At 32.3% G+C, this 18,861-nt stretch overlaps 1 protein-coding gene across 1 annotated transcript; it reads left to right on the top strand.

Moving 5' to 3' along the window:
• Nucleotides 1-6,706: 6,706 nt before the first annotated feature.
• On the top strand, nucleotides 6,707-15,968 carry LOC134259850 (aspartyl/asparaginyl beta-hydroxylase-like; the record flags this gene model as incomplete). Its single annotated transcript, XM_062742450.1, has 9 exons — nucleotides 6,707-7,987; nucleotides 8,311-8,548; nucleotides 8,934-9,070; nucleotides 10,249-10,443; nucleotides 10,588-10,725; nucleotides 10,876-11,011; nucleotides 11,437-11,528; nucleotides 12,351-12,481; nucleotides 15,072-15,968. Coding segments are annotated over 9 exons (2,499 nt in total), but the record flags the coding sequence as incomplete, so codon positions are not given.
• Nucleotides 15,969-18,861: the final 2,893 nt, after the last annotated feature.

The raw sequence follows: 18,861 nt of genomic DNA, 5'->3' as shown, positions 1-18,861 counted from the left end.
CCATGGCAACACCGTTCAACGAAATGAAAAATCGATACACTAGTTTATGTATCTTTGTGTAGTCTACATGTGTGGCAAGTAATATTAAGATCAGACCAAAACTGTAGGAGGAGTAGCATTTTGAAAAATTGTTTACAGACGGACAGACAGACGGACGGACGGACGCCGGACACCTTACCATCGCATAAGCTCTTGTGGTCCTTGACCAGTAGAGCTAAAACAAAGTCCTCCTGTACTAAGAGTAATACTATTTAAATGAATCCCGGGCCGCCATATGGCTTACTTAAGGAGGCTGGGGGTCCACAAATTTACCATTAGTCTAGATATAACTTCAATTTTTATTTGTGATTTCTAAAGCTGTCAACTATCATTTGGTAAAGAAAAATTTCATGCATTTTAGTTTTAAAATTTGATCATTTTTGTATATCTTCATCTTCTAAAGGAGATCGATATATTGTTTAAAAATGGCCACGACCCCACAGCCCCTTTAAACAAAATAATGTTTTTGGCATCTGAAAAGTGTTTGTTAAAGACAGACACAAAAAAAGGGAGAACTACAGGTGTAACAAAAAAAAAATTTAAAGGGCACGGCCACTTTCCATTTGACCCCTCTCCCAAATTTCTTCCCCCCCTTTCTTTTCTTCTCTGCCCAGCATACCATAGCCATTAATTAATTATTTCTGTAAGACCCATACCCCTTTTATAATATTAACGAGAAACTAAAAACTACATGTATAATCTCAGATCCTGAAGTGACCTCATCACCGAAAAGATATCTAAACGGGTTCATTTATTTATCATATGATTCATATCTAAAAGAACTACGCACGCTAACTCTCGATTCCCGCCTACATTTTACAGCCATCTTATTCAAGATTGATGACAAATTGTCCATAAAATCATTGTTTAATACAAAGAACTGTTCAATGCTAAATGATTAATTATTTCAATACCAGTGCTTAATAGTCAAATATCCCTAATTCCAGCTCTTGAAATAAGGGGGGGGGGGGTTAAACGATATTTTTCACCCGAGATCGGGCTATAAAGCATCACCATATTCTGAAATACTGAATAGTCTTGGATATGAATATTTAATGTTTCCTAAATCTTTTGTTATGTTTTATGTATATAAAATTTAGCATATATATTAGTAAAATACAGTGTTACAGTTGAGCACTTGGAAATTGCTGAAAAAATGAGCATTTTTTTTGTCATTTTTTGTCTTTTAATATATTCCCCCCCCCCCCTTAAACACAAAAAGCTTAGGTATGAATTTGTGAAATGACAGTCCATATTATCCGTAAGAAGGATTTTTTTGTTTCACGGGGGGGGGGGGGGTGTTAAAAAACTTTTCCGTTTTCCGTTCATTTCCACGTGAAAAACACGAGTTTTATAAAAATTTTAGAAATTATCCCCTCGTTGTTTTCCCAAATAAGAAATGTTTCATGAAAATCCATATAAATATCAATTTATATGTATATATTAAAAATCATTCGAATATCTTAACTTTAGAAAATTGACTTGAAGGTAGGCGGGAGAACAGTACTATCGATCGTTCGCAGTTCTTTGCAAGAAAATATTCAATAATTCACGATTTGAGGTGAATATTTGCACTCAGAAATTATATAGAATCTGGAATAGTTGTGAGTGAGTGTTGCTCTTCTCTAATTTAACTTTTCTTTATCTGAACGTAATTCATATTTTTTGTGTTTATAGTTTATTATAATTTATAAAATGTTCATTGAAAGGCTAGTCCCCTTTGATCGTCCCCCTCCCGGAATGAAATTTGGAGGTTGATGGATTAATACATCTCTTTTTAGGATGCTATATAGTTAAGAAAAAATTCCAGGGACTGTAAGTTCCCTTTAAGTTTGTTTCCTTAAAGCATTACATGTAATCCCCCCCCCCATTTTCAAAATTGATCATGTGTATACGCACTTGTATCATTTAATCATTGAATCACACAATATATGTAAAACAATATTGCTGTTTTTTAACCCATTACAATGATTATACTTGCCTCCTTGGATAAATTTTTCACAGTCCCTGCCCTTCTGGTGCGGCTATATGTAATTTTCCGTTTAAACTTTGATGTGACAGTAATAAAAATTTGTCTTATTACTAGAAGAAGTTGTTGTGAAAACAATTTATTCTGCCTGCAGTCGCCAGTTTTACAAAATTTTTTCACCATTACGGAGTGCGTGGAATTTCCCTCTCCAGAAAATAACAGATAAAAAAAAATCGGAGAGGGCTCTTATTGCAGCTAGTGCAACTAGTGAATCCAAGGTCCAGTTTTCAATGTGTCGGTACCAACAACAGATTCCAAGTTAGGTCTGTCAATAATATTCTTTTGCTGATAAAATGCAGTTTTTAAAAACTATGATAAACTATTATTCAGTTTTTTTTTACCGTCTTAAAAATTGAATTAATAATTTTTTTTTTTTTTTTACAAAAAACCAAGGTTGGTTTTACAAACCCTTTTTTGACAGTTCTAATTTATGTAATCTTTTCTTCATTTTAAATTTTTATTATTGTACACTTGTTAAATCAAATCATATTGACAGTATATACTCAAGTAAGTTGAATAGCACTAGTTAGGGATTCTGAAAAGAATTCAATTTTAATTTTCACTTTTTAGTGTTTAAAATTTTGCACATTAGTTCAATAGTTGTATCTTGGAAGTCAGCTTGACATAGGACTAAATTAATTAATTGTAGGTGAATTAAAGTAAAGACAACTTGAAGTCAACTGCTTGCATTCCTAAAAATTGTAAATTTAACATTTTTTTAAAGCAAAGTCTAAAGTCTTGTGTTAAAGTTAAATTAAATTGAACACATTTTATTAAAATTTGTGATGATCGGTCTTTAAAAAAGCTACAAAAAGTCCCCCAAAATGCTGGAAAATGCACCATTTACAACCATTTAAAACAAAATTTTCTGGGGGAGGCCCCCCGAACCCCACCTATGGGGGGGGGATACCCCTCCCTCCCCTCCCCTTGGGCCCCTTTGGGCCTCAACCCCCCCCCCATGAACTTCTGGCCCGCCACTGCTTGGCAAAAGCAAATAAAGTACTTTCGAGATTTTTGGTTTTAAACATTTTTCCCCCCCCCCCCCCCCATTTCCCAGACTCTAACTATTTTATCAAAAAACTAAAATAATTTAGCGAAAGTTTTTACATAACGCAAATATGAATTCGGCTTTTTTTCAAGCTCGGAAAGCTTGATGAAAATTATACATTCCTATAATGGAATTTGCATCCTAAAAATAGAAAATATCGGATCTGGCCTGAATTATAATTTCGTTTTCTTTCTTCCTCATGTTTTTCTGTTTTTGTTTTGTTTTGTTTTTATTATTTATTTTTAAAATTAAAATTTTACGGCGTGATTGTGTGTGTTTGACATAAAAAAAAAACAAACATTTTTCCCGGAATTATAGGAAATCCTTTGGGGATCCTTCCTTCTTTATTTTTTCATGAAATAAAAAACAACTTCCGGGTAGATGTCCCCTACACGTTACAGGTGTTGCACAGTTGCCGGTTTTTTCGTTTTAAAATTTTTCCCGATTTGTTATCAATGACGAAGCAAGGATACTGGGGCAAGAAAAAAAAAAGGGTAGGATTTGGTTCACGAAATTGTGTATAATGATGCAAATTTTAAAGGGGTATGCCTCAAGTAAATGATGCACTCATTCTATATCACATCATAAAATGTACGGATATTTTATGCATGCATTTAAAAGTCTCCTTAGTTTTAATTGTATTTAAACAGTTGAAAACTTGAAAGCAATTAATTGCAAACGTATTACAAAATATAATAAATACAATATAATACTAAAGTTAAGATATCTTTGCAATACTTTGCAATAGACTTCACAGCCAAGTCTGGTAAATGGTTTGTCATTTGAAATATTTTGCAGGATTGCTAGGTTTCAGACCTATAGGGTCTGTTTTGTTTAATAAATGATAACTCAACTTTTGGTTTGACTTACATTGGAAGAAAAAATCAAAAGTGAAAGTAACCCAGTAAGTTATCAGATATAAAATAATGTGTAAATCTAGAAGTCATGTTTATATGAGAAGGAGAAATGTGTAGATTTTTTTTATGCCCCGGATCAAAAGATCCTGGGGATATATTGTTTTTGTCCTGTCTGTTTGGTTGTTTTTTTTGTCAACTTTAACCTAGCCCATAACTATTGCCTGTCAAGGGTAAAGCTATAATATTTGGTATGAGTTTCATTACGACAAGAGTTACCATTGGTACAGAAATGTTTGATCATTTGACTTCAACTGTGACCTAGACCTACTTTGAAGGGAAAAACAAAAAAGGCCATAAATATTTTTCGTAAGCTCGTCCCACTTTAGAATTGTGTTGCCATTGAGGGCATGGTGTTTCACAAACACATTTGTTTATATTTACTTAAACACTGTATATTCATAGTTTAAAGAATGTATTTGAGAGTGTTTTATCTTTAAAAGCAGAAAATGGTAACAAACAAAAAACAAAGCCCCCAAACAGACACCTATCAGGGACTAAGAAGAGGAGGTGTTGTGGTGCGGATGTCGGGGGTTTTTTCTTCTTTGTGTCAGCTGTGATTTGTGGAATCTCACTATTTTTTGAAAGTAAAATTTCCCCAAAAAAATTTTGGTAAGTACATGGAAATTTGAAAGTAATTTCAAGCAGAGGCTCTGCAGTTTTCCTAAAAAAAATGGGGCCGGGGGAAATTTAAACCCTTTAAATTTCCCGGGTTTTTTTGTTATTCTGCCTTTTAATCCCCCTTAAAATCCCAGATTCCTTCTTTTTCCTAAATTTTTCTTTTTTAATGAAGGTCAACCCCTTTAAAAATACATTTTGAGTAAAAAAAATATTTTACATTAACCCTGAAACCCCAAAAAATTTTTTTAAAAAAAAACCTTTAATTTTGCAAAGAAGTTCAAGGGTCGCTATAAATTTTTATCGACTTAAAGTGGGTTCTGGGGAATTGGAATTAGCAAGAAAAAAAAGGGTAAACTTTTTTTAAAAGGGGAAAACTTTTTAAGACCAAAAAAAGGGGTTTAAATTTTTTTTAATATAAATGTGTAAACAAAAAAATGCCCAATTTTTAAAAAAAAAATTTCAAATGGAATTCTGGACAAAAAATATTTATAGTAACAGAAAAGCTAAAATTTCACTGAAAAAACACCTTTTTTTTGGGCCCCATGAAAATGATCTAATTTAATACCTTTAAAATTGGAAAAAACTATTTTTTTCTAAAACTTCATATTTTGCTCAATGAATTGGTTTTTTTTTTTTTGTATTTTTTGTAAAGAACATTTAATGTCGAATAAATATTTGATTTTAAAAAAAGGAAACATCGTAAAATGAGAAATAAAAGTTTAGGACGGGGAAAAAAACAAATTTTAAAAATTGGAAATGTATGTTAACTTAAAGAGTTGTTGTTTATTTAAATTTTTAATATTTTAAGTTTCATGTATATGTAATATTTTTTGAGAATTTCAAAGAAAAAGGGTGCAAATAGTAATTGTATTATAGGTTTTAAGAAGAAATTTTAAAATTTTTTTTAAATAAAATAATGAAAACAAATTATGTAAAAAATTGTTTATTAATATTAGTACACTAAATGCTATAAGTATATTACCAGCACTAAACTTCTAGGCACTTACACCTTTGACAAACAGAAAATATAACTTGGATAGGAGAATAATGATGGTTTCAGTATTAACAATTCCAAAGCAAATGAAAGAATGGAAATTTCATCAGTTCATTAGTTAGGCATTTAACTTGTAATTTAAAATAGAAAAGAATCTAGTTGGCAATGCATATTTTCTAGAAATTGGAACCAAAATAATAAATGTATCAGTATATTGTTACCTTCATTAAACTGGTAAAGGACCTAAAAGAGATGGGGAATTTAAATTACTTAATTTGTATTAAGGTTGATACTATCGTCAGCACTTAAAGTTAACTTTTGGTGGCAGAGTGAAAAATTTTAAAAACTATAAATTGATTGAATGCTATTTCTGATTCATATAAACGATTGAGGATTTTTTGAATAAAAAAATTCTTTAACACGTTAAAGAATTGCCATTGCTTGGTAGAATTTTCATGCACAACAAATAGTGGCATATTTGTAAACAAAAAAAAAATCTATTTTGTAAGAACTAATCAATTTAATATTGAACCAATTTTTCTTACGATTAATAAATAATATTTGAAATAATTGTCACTTAAGCTGGCCATAGTATGAAAGAAAATAAAGGGCAGGATCATTTTTTGAATCAGCCATAGTTGCTACAACGTGAAAACATGAGTAAATGATAACATCAATGAAGTAATTCTTCAATAGTCAAAAATATCAAACAAGTGAAAAAAACCTTCCAATTACCGTAATCATTTATTAATAATAGAATATTTACGAAAAAAGTTTTTTTTTTCCAAAAGCACTGCGTTGAATAATAATAAAAACATTAAAGAGGGTTACACCTGCTGAAATTTTATTATAAATCTATTAGTGACTGCAATATTTAATGATGGAAGTGTAAGTCTTGTTCAACTCGATTAAATACAGTCAAAAATATATGTCTCATGTAAGTACATAAAAAAATTTGATCATGATTTAAACTGCATGATTCTACATTATCAAATTTAATCTAGCTAGAAACAGATTCATATTTTATTTGCTTTTTTTTTTAGGTATTGAAGATTTACTAAAAGACAAAAAAGCAGAAGAAGAAAAAGCTCGGAAGAGAAAAATTAGCTACTGAGAAGAGGTTGGAAGAAGAGAGAAGAAAAGCTGAAGAAAAAAGAGTAGCAGAAGAAAAGAGGAAAGCAGAGGAGAAAAGATTGGCTGAGGAAAAGAGGAAAGAAGAAGAAAGATTAGCTGAGGAAAAGAGGAAAGCAGAGGAAAAAAGATTGGCTGAGGAAAAGAGGAAAGCAGAGGAAAAGAGATTGGCTGAGGAAAAGAGGAAGGCTGAAGAGAAAAGGTTAGCAGAAGAAAAAAGGAAAGCTGAAGAGAAAAGGTTGGCTGAAGAAAAGAAAAAAGAAGAGGAGAAGAGATTAGCTGAGGAAAAGAGGAAAGAAGAAGAAAGAAAAGCAGAAGAGAAAAGACTGGGAGAAGAAAAGAGAAAGGCTGAAGAAAAAAGGTTAGCAGAGGAGAAAAGAATTGCAGAAGAAAAGAGGAAAGCAGAAGAGAAGAGGAAAGAAGAAGAAAGAAAAGCAGAAGAAAAGAGGAAAGCAGAAGAGCAAAGATTGGCAGAGGAGAAAAGAAAAGCGGAGGAGAAGAGGAAAGCAGAAGAAAAAAGAATTGCAGAGGAGAAAAGATTAGCTGAAGAGAAGAGAAAAGCAGAGGAAAAAAGGAAGGAGGAAGAAAGAAAAGCAGAGGAAAAGAGAAAGGAGGAGGGAAAAAGAATTGCAGAAGAAAAGAAAAAGGCAGAGGAGAACAGGAAAACTGAAGAGAAAAAACGTGATGAGGAAAAAGAGAAAGAAGAAAACAGAAAAACTGAAGTGGATAAAAAAGTTGAAGCAGAAGTGAAAAGTTTGGAGGAAGAATTTAAAAAACATGAGGAAGAGAGACAAGCTGAGGAGAAGAAGTTGGCAGAGGAAAAGAAAAAAGAGGAAGAGAGGAAGTTGGCAGATGAAAGGAAAAAAGAGGAAGAGAGGAAATTGGCAGAGGAAAAGAAAAAAGAGGAAGAGAGGAAATTGGCAGAGGAAAAGAAAAAAGAGGAAGAGAGAAAATTGGCAGAGGAAAAGAAAAAAGAGGAAGAGAGGAAATTGGCAGAGGAAAAGAAAAAGGAGGAAGAAAAAAGATCTGCAGAGGAGAAAAGGAAGTTGGAAGAGCAGCAAAAAGCAAGTGAAAAGAAAAGGCAGGAAAAAATAGAGGAAGAAGAAAATGTCAACTATGAAAAGGCGTCATACCCAAAAAGGGACATAACCAATGATGAAGATTACATGATAAGTGACTTGCTTGATGTTGGAGATGATTACATACAGCAGGTATCATTTGCTTTCACATCTTTTTTTTTTTAACTAATTTTCTTCAATTTAATAAGTTACCTTTAGGAGGACATTTAGATTTTGATCTATAACCTACAAGTTGCTATTTGAAATAATGTATCATAATTATTGTCCAATACTTTTTCTTCAGAACCATTCAGATCATATTTTGTTTTACACTCTTTAATCAGAAAAGCTTACCTTTGGTCTTCAGCTGTAGTAAGCCAAAATTAACCAGTTATACAATGTTCTGCAAGTATTTATGAATACACATAATAGATTAAACATATAAAAAATATTATTCATATTTTCACTCTTTACAGAAAATGCTGGATGAAGCCAAAGATCATTTTGATCATCTGTTATCTGAGTATCCACACAGTCCACGAGCCATGTACAGCAAAGCCCTCACACTTGATAGACTGGCTGAGCGAGAGAGGAGCAACAAATTGCTGGAGGAATGTATAGGAATGTTGCAGAAGACGATGGACGCTAAAGATGCCCCTGACAAATTGGTGAAACAAGCAGGCTTGATGCTAGGAGAAAAATTAACTTTTAGAGGTAAACTTTAGGTGGAAAGATTAATGAATGCTGTGAATTTACATAATTATACATGTATGTGTATATGATTTCAGTAACATATAACATATTGTTAAAGTAGAAATGTTCTGTGAATTAAATTTTACATTTAAGTGTCATGGATAAGATATACACTACAATAGTTGGGTTTATTATTAATTTTAAAAAAATGAATTATCAAAAGTGAACCACAAATTATTTTTAAGTATAAACATAAAATTTTAGCCCCATAATTATTTTTATTTGTAAACATCCTAAATAAAAAAGTAGATCAACTATGATAGAGGTTCTTTTTTTCCAAATATTTTTTGTGAAAATGAATGTTTATTCAGCATGAAGAATTGAAAGTAGAATTTTCTATTTTCAGGGTGGATGTCCAAGGCAGCCAGTACTTATGAGAGTCTGGTCAACAAGTTCCCCTCAGACCTGAGTCTCAGAAATAAGCTGGGTGTGGCCTACATGATGATGGGACAGAATGAAAAAGCCAGACGAGTGTTCTCTGATGTAAAGTTCATTTTTTTTATCTTCTTTGTAGAAAAAATGATTATGTATGAACTTCCTGTTAATTTCTTTGAAATGCATGATGAATTTTGCCAAAAAGTTTTATAGTTGGGATGCATTTTTGTCATATAATTTACATGTATTTTATTATTGGAGTGCAAGAATAAAACTGAGATATCTTAGAATTTGAAATACAGTTAATTCTCGATAAACCGCCACCTTTTGTAATTTAGAAATCATGGCGGTATAACGAATTTGGTGATGAATCGAATTTCCCATCTTTTAGAAAACAAGAAGTGGAGTTACCGTTCCTAGAAATACCATTCAAGCGTTTCTATTCTTATAATAAAATGTACATGTATAAAGACATATTTTTGATTGAAAATACTTCCAGTATTTTTTTATGTACAATTTCACTAAAACAAAATGTGCAGTAATGAAATAAAGACAAGTCATGTGTATATATTTAATATTATGTAAATCTGCACGTTTGATATTGAAAAAAAAAAAACAAGCTGGGTCGATCGTCGTGATTTATTGCCGAAAGTACGTAAAATGAATTCTTGAATAAATTCATCGTTTATGGCATCATTGTTAATGAAACGTTCACAATTCATACCATATAATTATTTTTTCAGCAAACTTTGCATTAATTAAAGCAGACATCATCAAAGTAATATCGTTATCCGCGCACTATAACAAAGACCGCTTTCCTGGCGAAGCCGTGACTAAATGATTTTCATTAAACAAAAAACAAAATTATTATAACAGTTCATGTTAAAATTATTATTTATTTTATTCTTGTTTAATTACTAAATTGCATGTACCTTGTCTGCCTTTGCATGCTTTAAAACAGGGATAGCGTCAACTAATTAGCCGCGCTTTACTGACCGTTTGAATCTGTGGCGGTATATTGAGATAATTGACACTTAAAAATGGACGTTTGTTTTTTTAAAACAGGGTGGCAGGCATTTTGTTATAAAGAGAATTTTATATAGCAGGAAAAACGTTCTTGGGAAATCATGGCGGTATTGCGAAAATGGCGATGAATCGAATGGCGATTTAACTGTAGTAGTACTGATATTTAGAATGTGTTTAAAGGGAATTCATTGTATCCATGGTTTAATAATCTCTATATACACATTAATAAAGATACAATATAAATTGTCTCTTTTTTGTAGGTTCTCCAAACAGACAAAAGTGACCCTTTTGCTCGGGTCCATCTTGGATTCATTGTCAAGGTCACTGACAACAACCCTAAGGAGGGAATTCCCCTTCTGAGGGCCATTATGGAGAGTAACAATAAAGATATACAAGAAGGGAAGTTCTATTTCCATCTCGGAGATGCATACCAGAGACTGAACCAAACAGACAAGGTATGGTAAAGAATACTGTTGATTCTTAATTCTACAAGTATTATGAAACATGGTTACAGCCAGCATGCTTGTAATGAATTAAGATGTATATGTACAGCAAAGGCATTTTAGCAGTAAGTGTAATATTTCTACTTTTTCTTATAGGCATATGAAGTATATGAGAGAGGAGTGAAGAAGAAGTTGTTTCTGTCTAAGTATCAGCGCTCTCTATATAACTGTGATGGGGTTAAGGGACAACCTTGGTGGAAGCCAGAGGAAACAGGTTATCAGCAGTATCTCAAGGTATTGCCAAAGCTCCATTTGAAAAAAAAATCTTAAAATTGCTCATTATTTTGTGTGTAAGGGACTCGGGAAAATATCAGTGTAAGGAGATAAAAATATTTTAAATACCCTGGTACTTTTTCCCATATGAAGAAATTTTATTATTTTAAGATCCTGACTGACAATTGGAAACTGATTAGAGATGAGGGACTAAAACAGATTGATCCCAAATCAGGCAGCTTTATTCCAGAGGAGGAGAATTTACTGGATAAAGGGCAGTGGATGCAGTTTACACTGTATGCTAGAGGTACAGTAAACTCATATCACCATCCATCAGTTTTGTTAAAATGCACTTAATATATCCCCCTGCAAACAAGGGTGCATGAGGCTGCATGGTGTATTTAAATTACTTTGTCTTTATGTCTGTGCAGTCTACTCTAGACTATAACTTTAAAATAAAGAAATATTGGGAGCTTAAACCTGACATAAAGAGTGCTTATGAGCTGAAAAGATGTGAACTTGACTTTCAAGATATTACCAGAACTGAAATTTGAAACTGTCAAGAAAAGTGAGCGAGCTACTGTATATATATATCGACAGAGTATATATGTGCATGTACTCCGGTTCATAGCTTGAGAAAAATGAATGTGTAGATATGTTGACAATTTTATTATTATATAATTTCTTATATTTATATAATGCATGTTACTCAGTGTATGATTTTAATTTAAGGTAAGAAGAATGAAAAGAATTGTGCCAAAGTTCCCAGAGTGTGTGAGCTTATTGACCGTATTCCAGCAGCGAAGTCCTGTGTCAGAGGACAGGTAACAGCTAGGAAATCATTAATACAGTGAAACCTGTTTAATCTGACAAGGGACATGCATACGATGCAGATAAATTTTGTGTCGGAAATAGACAGGATGTCGAATTGCACAGTGTAAAAAAACATGGAAAACACTTAAAATGGAAAGGAAATTTAACATCTGAATTCACAGTGTGTCAGGTTACACAGGTGTTGGACTAGACATGTTTAACTGTATGTGTACTGACCCAGTCATGAAATGTTTTATGACGCTTAAGTTTATGAAGTGATCCTGTCCATTTAATTAATATTTTTTGACATTGCGATTGAGATGAAAAATAACTTTTGCTAGAAATTTTTCATATGAATTCCAAAAGGTGCAAAAGCAAGTACCACTTATATAAGCATGTTTGTATACAAGATTTCCTGAATATTTATCCAAAGACCTTAAATCATGTCACTGAAGAAAGTAACAGATTAAACCTAATGAGCAAATGCATTTTTGAATACCAGGAAACCTGTTAAAAATTCTGTTCATTATATCTATAAAGCAAGTTCTGCTTAATCTCACTTTCTAAATATCTGATTGATATTAATGTCTCTAATGTTAAATACATTTTAATTGAATCTAGGTCTATTTCTTCTGTAAAATCCTGTGAAATTATATAATTATTTGAATTGCCATTCATATACATAGAGATTGGTTTATGAGGAAAAAATAAATCTGCATATTAGTATTTTTTTTACTATCAAAGATCACCCAAAACCACAGACCAATTTACTGTATGAAGTATAATCAAATTCTTGAAAGTGATAATACAGATATATGTATATTAATTGGCAGGTTAAATACTCGCTGATGAAGCCTGGAGTACACGTGTGGCCTCACTGTGGACCAACAAACTGCAGAATCCGAGCCCATTTAGGACTAGTCATACCCGAGGGTCCAAAGATCAGAGTGGCCGATGACACAAGGTATTCATATTTATAATTTTTTAATTATGTACATAAATAGACTTTCAATTTAAGATATTGATCTTCATCAGTCAGTTTATCTTGTTTGAATTATTATAGTATAATAATTATAAACAGTTACTGCAATTCCATTGATCCCTACATGGTAGAATGATACACAGGTGACTGTTTAGGCTTTAGGTTTCTTTCTTTTTACCTTGATTTTGAAAAAATGAAATTTATGGTTTCTTTTAAGCAAATTCTTATTGGCAAATTAAAGCACTTTTTAGCTCACCTGAGCTGAAAGCTCAAGTGAGCTTTTCTGATCACATTTTGTCCGGCGTCCGTCTGTCCGTCTGTCTGTCTGTCTGTCTAGCTGTCTAGCTGTCAATCTGTCTATAAACTTTTCACATTTTCATCTTCTTCTCAAGAACCACTGGGCCAATTTCAACCTAACTTGCCACAAAGTATCCTTAGGTAAAGGGGATTCAAGTTTGTTCAAAGGAAGGGCCACGCCCTCTTCCAAGGGGAGATAATTATGAATTAGTGAAAAAATATTGGCATTTTAAAAAAATCTTCTTCTCAAGAACCACTGGGCCAGGAAAGATGAAACTCATGTGGAATCATCCTCAGGTAGGGTAGATTCAAGTTTATTCAAATCATGACCCCCGGGGGTAGGGCGGAGCCACAATGGCCGACCAAAGTTTTACATAGAAATATATGGGAAAATTCTTTAAAAATCTTGATCATATTTATATGGAAGCATCCTCAGGTAGTGTAGATTCAAGTTTGTTCAAATCATGACCCCCCGGGGGTAGGGTGGGGCCACAATGGCCGACCAAAGTTTTACATAGAAATATATAGGAAAATTCTTTAAAAATCTTCTTCTCAAGAATAACAAAGCCATGATTGATCATATTTATATTGAAGCATCCTCAGGTAGTGTAGATTCAAATTTGTTCAAATCATGACCCCCGGGGGTAGGGCGGAGCCACAATGGCTGACCAAACCTTTACTTAGAAATATATAGGAAAATTCTTTAAAAAATCTTCTTCTCAAGAATAACAAAGCCATGATTGATCATATTTATATGGAAGCATCCTCAGGTAGTGTAGATTCAAATTTGTTCAAATCATGACCCTCGGGGGTAGGGCGGGGCCACAATGGCTGACCAAAGTTTTACATAGAAATAGATAGGAAAATTCTTTAAAAATCTTTTACTGAAGAATAACAAAGCCATATTTGAAAGCATCCTCAGGTAGTGTAGATTCAAGTTTTTCAAGTCATGACCCCGGGAGGTAGGGCGGGGCCACAATGGCGACCCAAAGCTTTACATAGAAATACATAGGAAAATTCTTTAAAAATCTTCTTCTCAAGAAAAGCAAAGCCATAATTAGCAATATTTATATGGAATCATCCTCAGGTAGTGTAGATTCAATTTTGTTCAAATCATGACCCTCGGGGGTTGGGTGGGGCCACAATGGCCAACCAAAGTTTTACATAGAAATATATAGGAAAATTCTTTAAAAATCTTCTTCTCAAGAATAACAAAGCCATGATTGGTCATATTTATATGGAAGCATCCTCAGGTAGTGTGGAGTCAAGTTTGTTCAAATCATGACCCCCGTAGGTTGGGCGGGGCCACAATGGCCGACCAAAGTTTTACATAGAAATATAAAGGAAAATTCTTTAAAAATCTTCTTCTCAAGAATAACAAAGCCATGACTGGTCATATTTATATGGAATCATCCTCAGGTAGTGTAGATTCAAGTTTGTTCAAATCATTCCATCTCTCCTTTAAGGTATTCAATCCCTAATAGGAACAAAGTCAATGAAATTGAATACATAACAGATATGTAGGCTTTGAATACTCGGTTTATTTAGACATGATTCCCATTAATTACTATTAGACTAGTATGTATAGTGGGATGTGTCCTAATTTATGACCTTGAATTTTGGTAAGAGTTATCTCCCCTTTTTTTAATCAATGAAAAAAAATTAATTTTAAAAAAAATTAGATGGTAAAAAAATTGTTTTCAATTGTCATTCTATTTTTAACGTTTCAATGCATCTTTCCACCGCAGAATTTATTGATATTCAAATTATTTAAATTTTTATTTTGAAAAAACGTTTTTCCCCATAGACTTCAATGCAATCTTTGTTAATTACCTACTGCTTAATAAATAAAATTTTTAAAACTTTCTCGCGGGCAATCCTTTTCTGCTATAAAATGCTTTAATATAATATCAGAGTATTATGTACTGGACGGACATTTAAGGGTAGGGAATTTGGTCCCATTAGGGATGGAAATCCTTAAGGAATGGTTGGGGCTACTTTTGGGTTTAAACTTGTCAATAATAAACTAATTTCTGCTTTTATGCTAGCCACAGTGCTCAGGTGAGCGATGTGGCCCATGGGCCTCTTGTTTATCGATAATCATAATTGTTGAGTGCTATTTGTACATATGGAAATATGCCCACAATGTACATATGTTAAATTGCATTATTTGAGTAGAATTATCCCAGTGCTGCCTGTGGATTTTCTTGTAGTTTATCTTGTAGTATATCTACAGTAAGATTCCGCATTATTCCGCATTTTGTTTTATTCTCAGGACGTGGAAGGAGGGCCAGTTCATTATCATTGACGATTCCTTTGAACATGAAGTCTGGCACACAGGAACCAAGGATCGTCTCATCTTGATTGTGGATTTTTGGCATCCAGATCTCGACGAAAAAACAAGGAGAACATTGGATCCTATATGAGTTAAGGAGAGTGCTTCTAGGATTTTGTTAATTAATGAATTAGGTTTTTAAAAAAAAAATCACATAAAGAATTTGTCTTCTGTCCGAAAATCTGTTGTTTATTAATTTGGTTATGAAAATATGGTGGAGGTTTATATGGAAAAGAATTTAGATGAAGTGTGTGATACTATGTGTATGCATGTGCAAATTATTTACTGTAAGTTTGTGTGGACAGAGGCATAGTTAAAATGAAAATTGTGTGTTTGTAAGATAACAGTGAAGAATGATGTTTAAAAGCCTTATTATAAAAATAGTTTAGTACTTTAGTAAGTTATATAAACGATAGTAAAAATATGATATCCGGATTGTGAATCAAAACTGTTGATCATTTGAAAGAAGTTCAGTGTGTTTTTAACTGTTTTAGAAATGCAGCCTTTTACTATGCAGTGAAAAAAAAATGACTTGCTCTTTAATATATTGTTGAAAATGAAAAAAGAGAATGTAACCCTCATCAATTTTCAGTGACTAGAACTCTTAAAAATATTTATCTTAATAAAAAGTGGCTGAGTGCTTCAACCGATGCAAACATAGTCTTTTTCAATTTTCACCACCGTCACACATTTCAAAGGGAAATAAATGTGATCTCAAAATTTACTAAAATACTATGCAATGTGTATAAAAAGTGTACATAAATACTTGACATCATGGTTTATAAATGCATTGCACAGATCACATGATTATGACAAATACCTATACATGTATATGGTAGTATGTGCCATAAGTGTTCGTCCAAATTCAAAATGGCCGCCGTAGTAACGAGACGCTTCGGAAAAATAAAACACAGAAATAAAATTATAAAATATTTTTTCTTACCTTAATACTTTGTTATATAGCCTTTTGACCTCAGAACTTTCTGTATTCGTCTTGGGATCGACCTGTATAAGCCCTGAACATAATAAATTGGGATGTTTATCCAGATACGTCGAATGGCTGCCTCCAGCTGATTTTTACACAAGAATATTTCGTTGCCGTTTTTCAGTTCTCTTTTCAGTCTCAACCAGATATTTTCAATAATGTTCAAATCAGGACTCTGAGCGGGCCAAACCATTGAATGAATATTATTCTGTAATTTATATTCTTGAACTACTCGGGCTCTGTGAATAGGGGCGTTGTCATCTTGAAATATATAGTTATTTCGAGGAAAATGGCGTGCTATGACTGGCCAAAGTTGATCTTCAATTATATCAATGTATTTTCTAGCATTAATGTTACCATCTACAACAGTCACAGTCCCTACACCGTTGAAAGTGATGCAGCCCCATATCATTAAACTAAACTTCGGTGTTGGAGGTTGCGATGGCATCCACTCTTCGCCCACCTTTCTCCATATAAAAACACGGTTATCAGTCCCAACGTCCACTTTGCACTCATCACTAAAGATGACCCTGTTCCAATAATTATCTATAGTTTTGTATCTGTTTCCTCTACACCAGGAGAGCCGTGCTTTTCTGTTCACTTCGCGAATTCTTATGCGCTTTCGAACAACTCTTCTAAAATACCCCTGTTTGTACAAATTTCGCTGAACTGTCCGTTTAGATATAGCAGAGTCTCTATTTTCATTGAATAAGGCTGTTATGTCTGATAATTTTCTCTTTCTGTTTTCTTTCACCAACCTTAAAATGCTGCGACTGTCTCTGTCACTTAGCTTTGCCTGCTTCCCTTTCCTCGGTATGTTTTCTACACTTCCTCGCTTGCGATACCGGTCAACTACAGAAGTTATTGTAGACCGGGGAATTTGTAATCTCCTTGCTATTTCTGAATGTTTTAATCCAGACAGGTAAAGAGAAACGATGACTTCTTTAACATCAGTACTCAATTCTTTACGCACGGTAGCCATTTTGTTTACAGGGGAAATACACAGCAGACGAAAATAATTTTGCTACGTAATTGTGACACGTGACAGTCACGTGGATATGCTATAAATATATACTTATTTATTCAACATTGACGCCATGGTTAAAAGATACAGCGTCGACGAAGTTATGTGAAAATGTAAAGTGACGTAATGAAAATTGAATTTGGACGAACACTTATGGCACATCACTGTATTTATTATTGACAAAGCAATTTATATCTAATACAAACCATAGATATTCTGAATTTTTTTATGCATTATATGTCTCAGAGAACTGTTGTAAATCAGTTTAATGATTTTTATGATGTACATTTATATATATATATTTCTTAGTAGAATTTAACATCTTATATATGAACAGAATATACAATGTTTTGTTTGTTATTTTTGAAGCATAAGTGATATAAGTTTTTCCTAAGTTTAGGTTGTACATGCAGTTATATATTAATCAATGTGATAAAAAATATTATTTTGCTAAGAGGGATTTTAATAGTAAAGCTGCTTTATCCCACCAAATAATACATGTATTTTTGAGTAGAAGGAACCATTTTTAGATGTTTTGAATGAGAACAATTCATACACAGTCAAAGAAATGTCATCATTTCTCAAAATCTTAAAAATTACAGTATTTTTTTCATTTATCATTGTATTTGCAAAATTCTGTTTTTAGATAAGTATACCTTTTTTTTATTGCAAAGTTAATTGTTTGTAGTTAATTGTTATTTAAACAAACATGTTAGCAAATTATTGTTATTGAACTAGTCTATTTGTTACAAGGAGATGTTTTAAAACATGTTAGCAATTCAGATCTGTAAACTGGAATGTTGTTTCCCCAAAGTGAAATGTCAAGTGTTCTGTCTTTATAGCAGGTGAAAGTGTTATTACAAAAGTTATTAGATTAGGATGAAAATGAAATTGGTGCAAAGTTACATTTATAATTTTTTAATTATAATTATACAAATCTTCTCTACTTTGATAAAAGAATATCTAAGTGTTGTACATTATTTTTTTCATCAGGGGTTATAGCCAAAATGTTTTGTTTCTTTTTTTTATTCAAAAGATATTGTTAAAAAAAATCAAGTGCCATGAACTGTTAGAACAAAACATTCCAAGCATCATGTGACAGTGCTACTGCTTTAGTGTATATTTTGGTGCATTACACATTCAAAATGACAAGCAATACATATATTCATTTATTGTTGTACCATATACAATTTAACTGCTTAAAAAATCATGATTTTTTTTAATGGAGAAATTCAAGTCAATGAAGTTAATTTGGGGGATTTTTCAAATAATATGTGAGTTTTCTATCTTATCAGATGGGTAATTTTATGTTTCATTTCATTGCAATTCACTATCTATCACACATAAGGTTAAAATTAGATTATTAAAAAAATTAATTTGAAAATGGTTATTGCATCTTACCCTTTAATTTTTAACAAGGCTTCTTTATTTTTGTAGAGATGATTTTTTTTAAGTTATCTTTTAAAAAAGGTTGTTAAAATCTTAAATTTCTGCCATATTGATTAAAAATAGTTTGAAACTTAACTTATTTCAGAATCTTTTTAAAGTTGATCTTTAAATTGTTATTACTGCTATTTCTATAAGCTTTTCCAAACAATTATTGTTATTTGCATGACAATGCAGGTTATGTTGTTGCTAAATAAATTCAGGTTTGATTAAAACATGAAATTTTATTTTTAAAATTAAAGCATTTCTTAGAATGTAATAAACACAAATTTTCC

This window comes from Saccostrea cucullata, unplaced genomic scaffold, assembly GCF_032062105.1.
Source record: "Saccostrea cucullata isolate Sc308-1 unplaced genomic scaffold, CSIRO_AGI_Scuc_v1 ctg12345, whole genome shotgun sequence".
Classification (NCBI taxonomy): domain Eukaryota; kingdom Metazoa; phylum Mollusca; class Bivalvia; order Ostreida; family Ostreidae; genus Saccostrea; species Saccostrea cuccullata.
The sequence above is the reverse complement of the archived record's forward strand: the minus strand, read 5'-3'. Positions and strand labels throughout refer to the sequence as shown.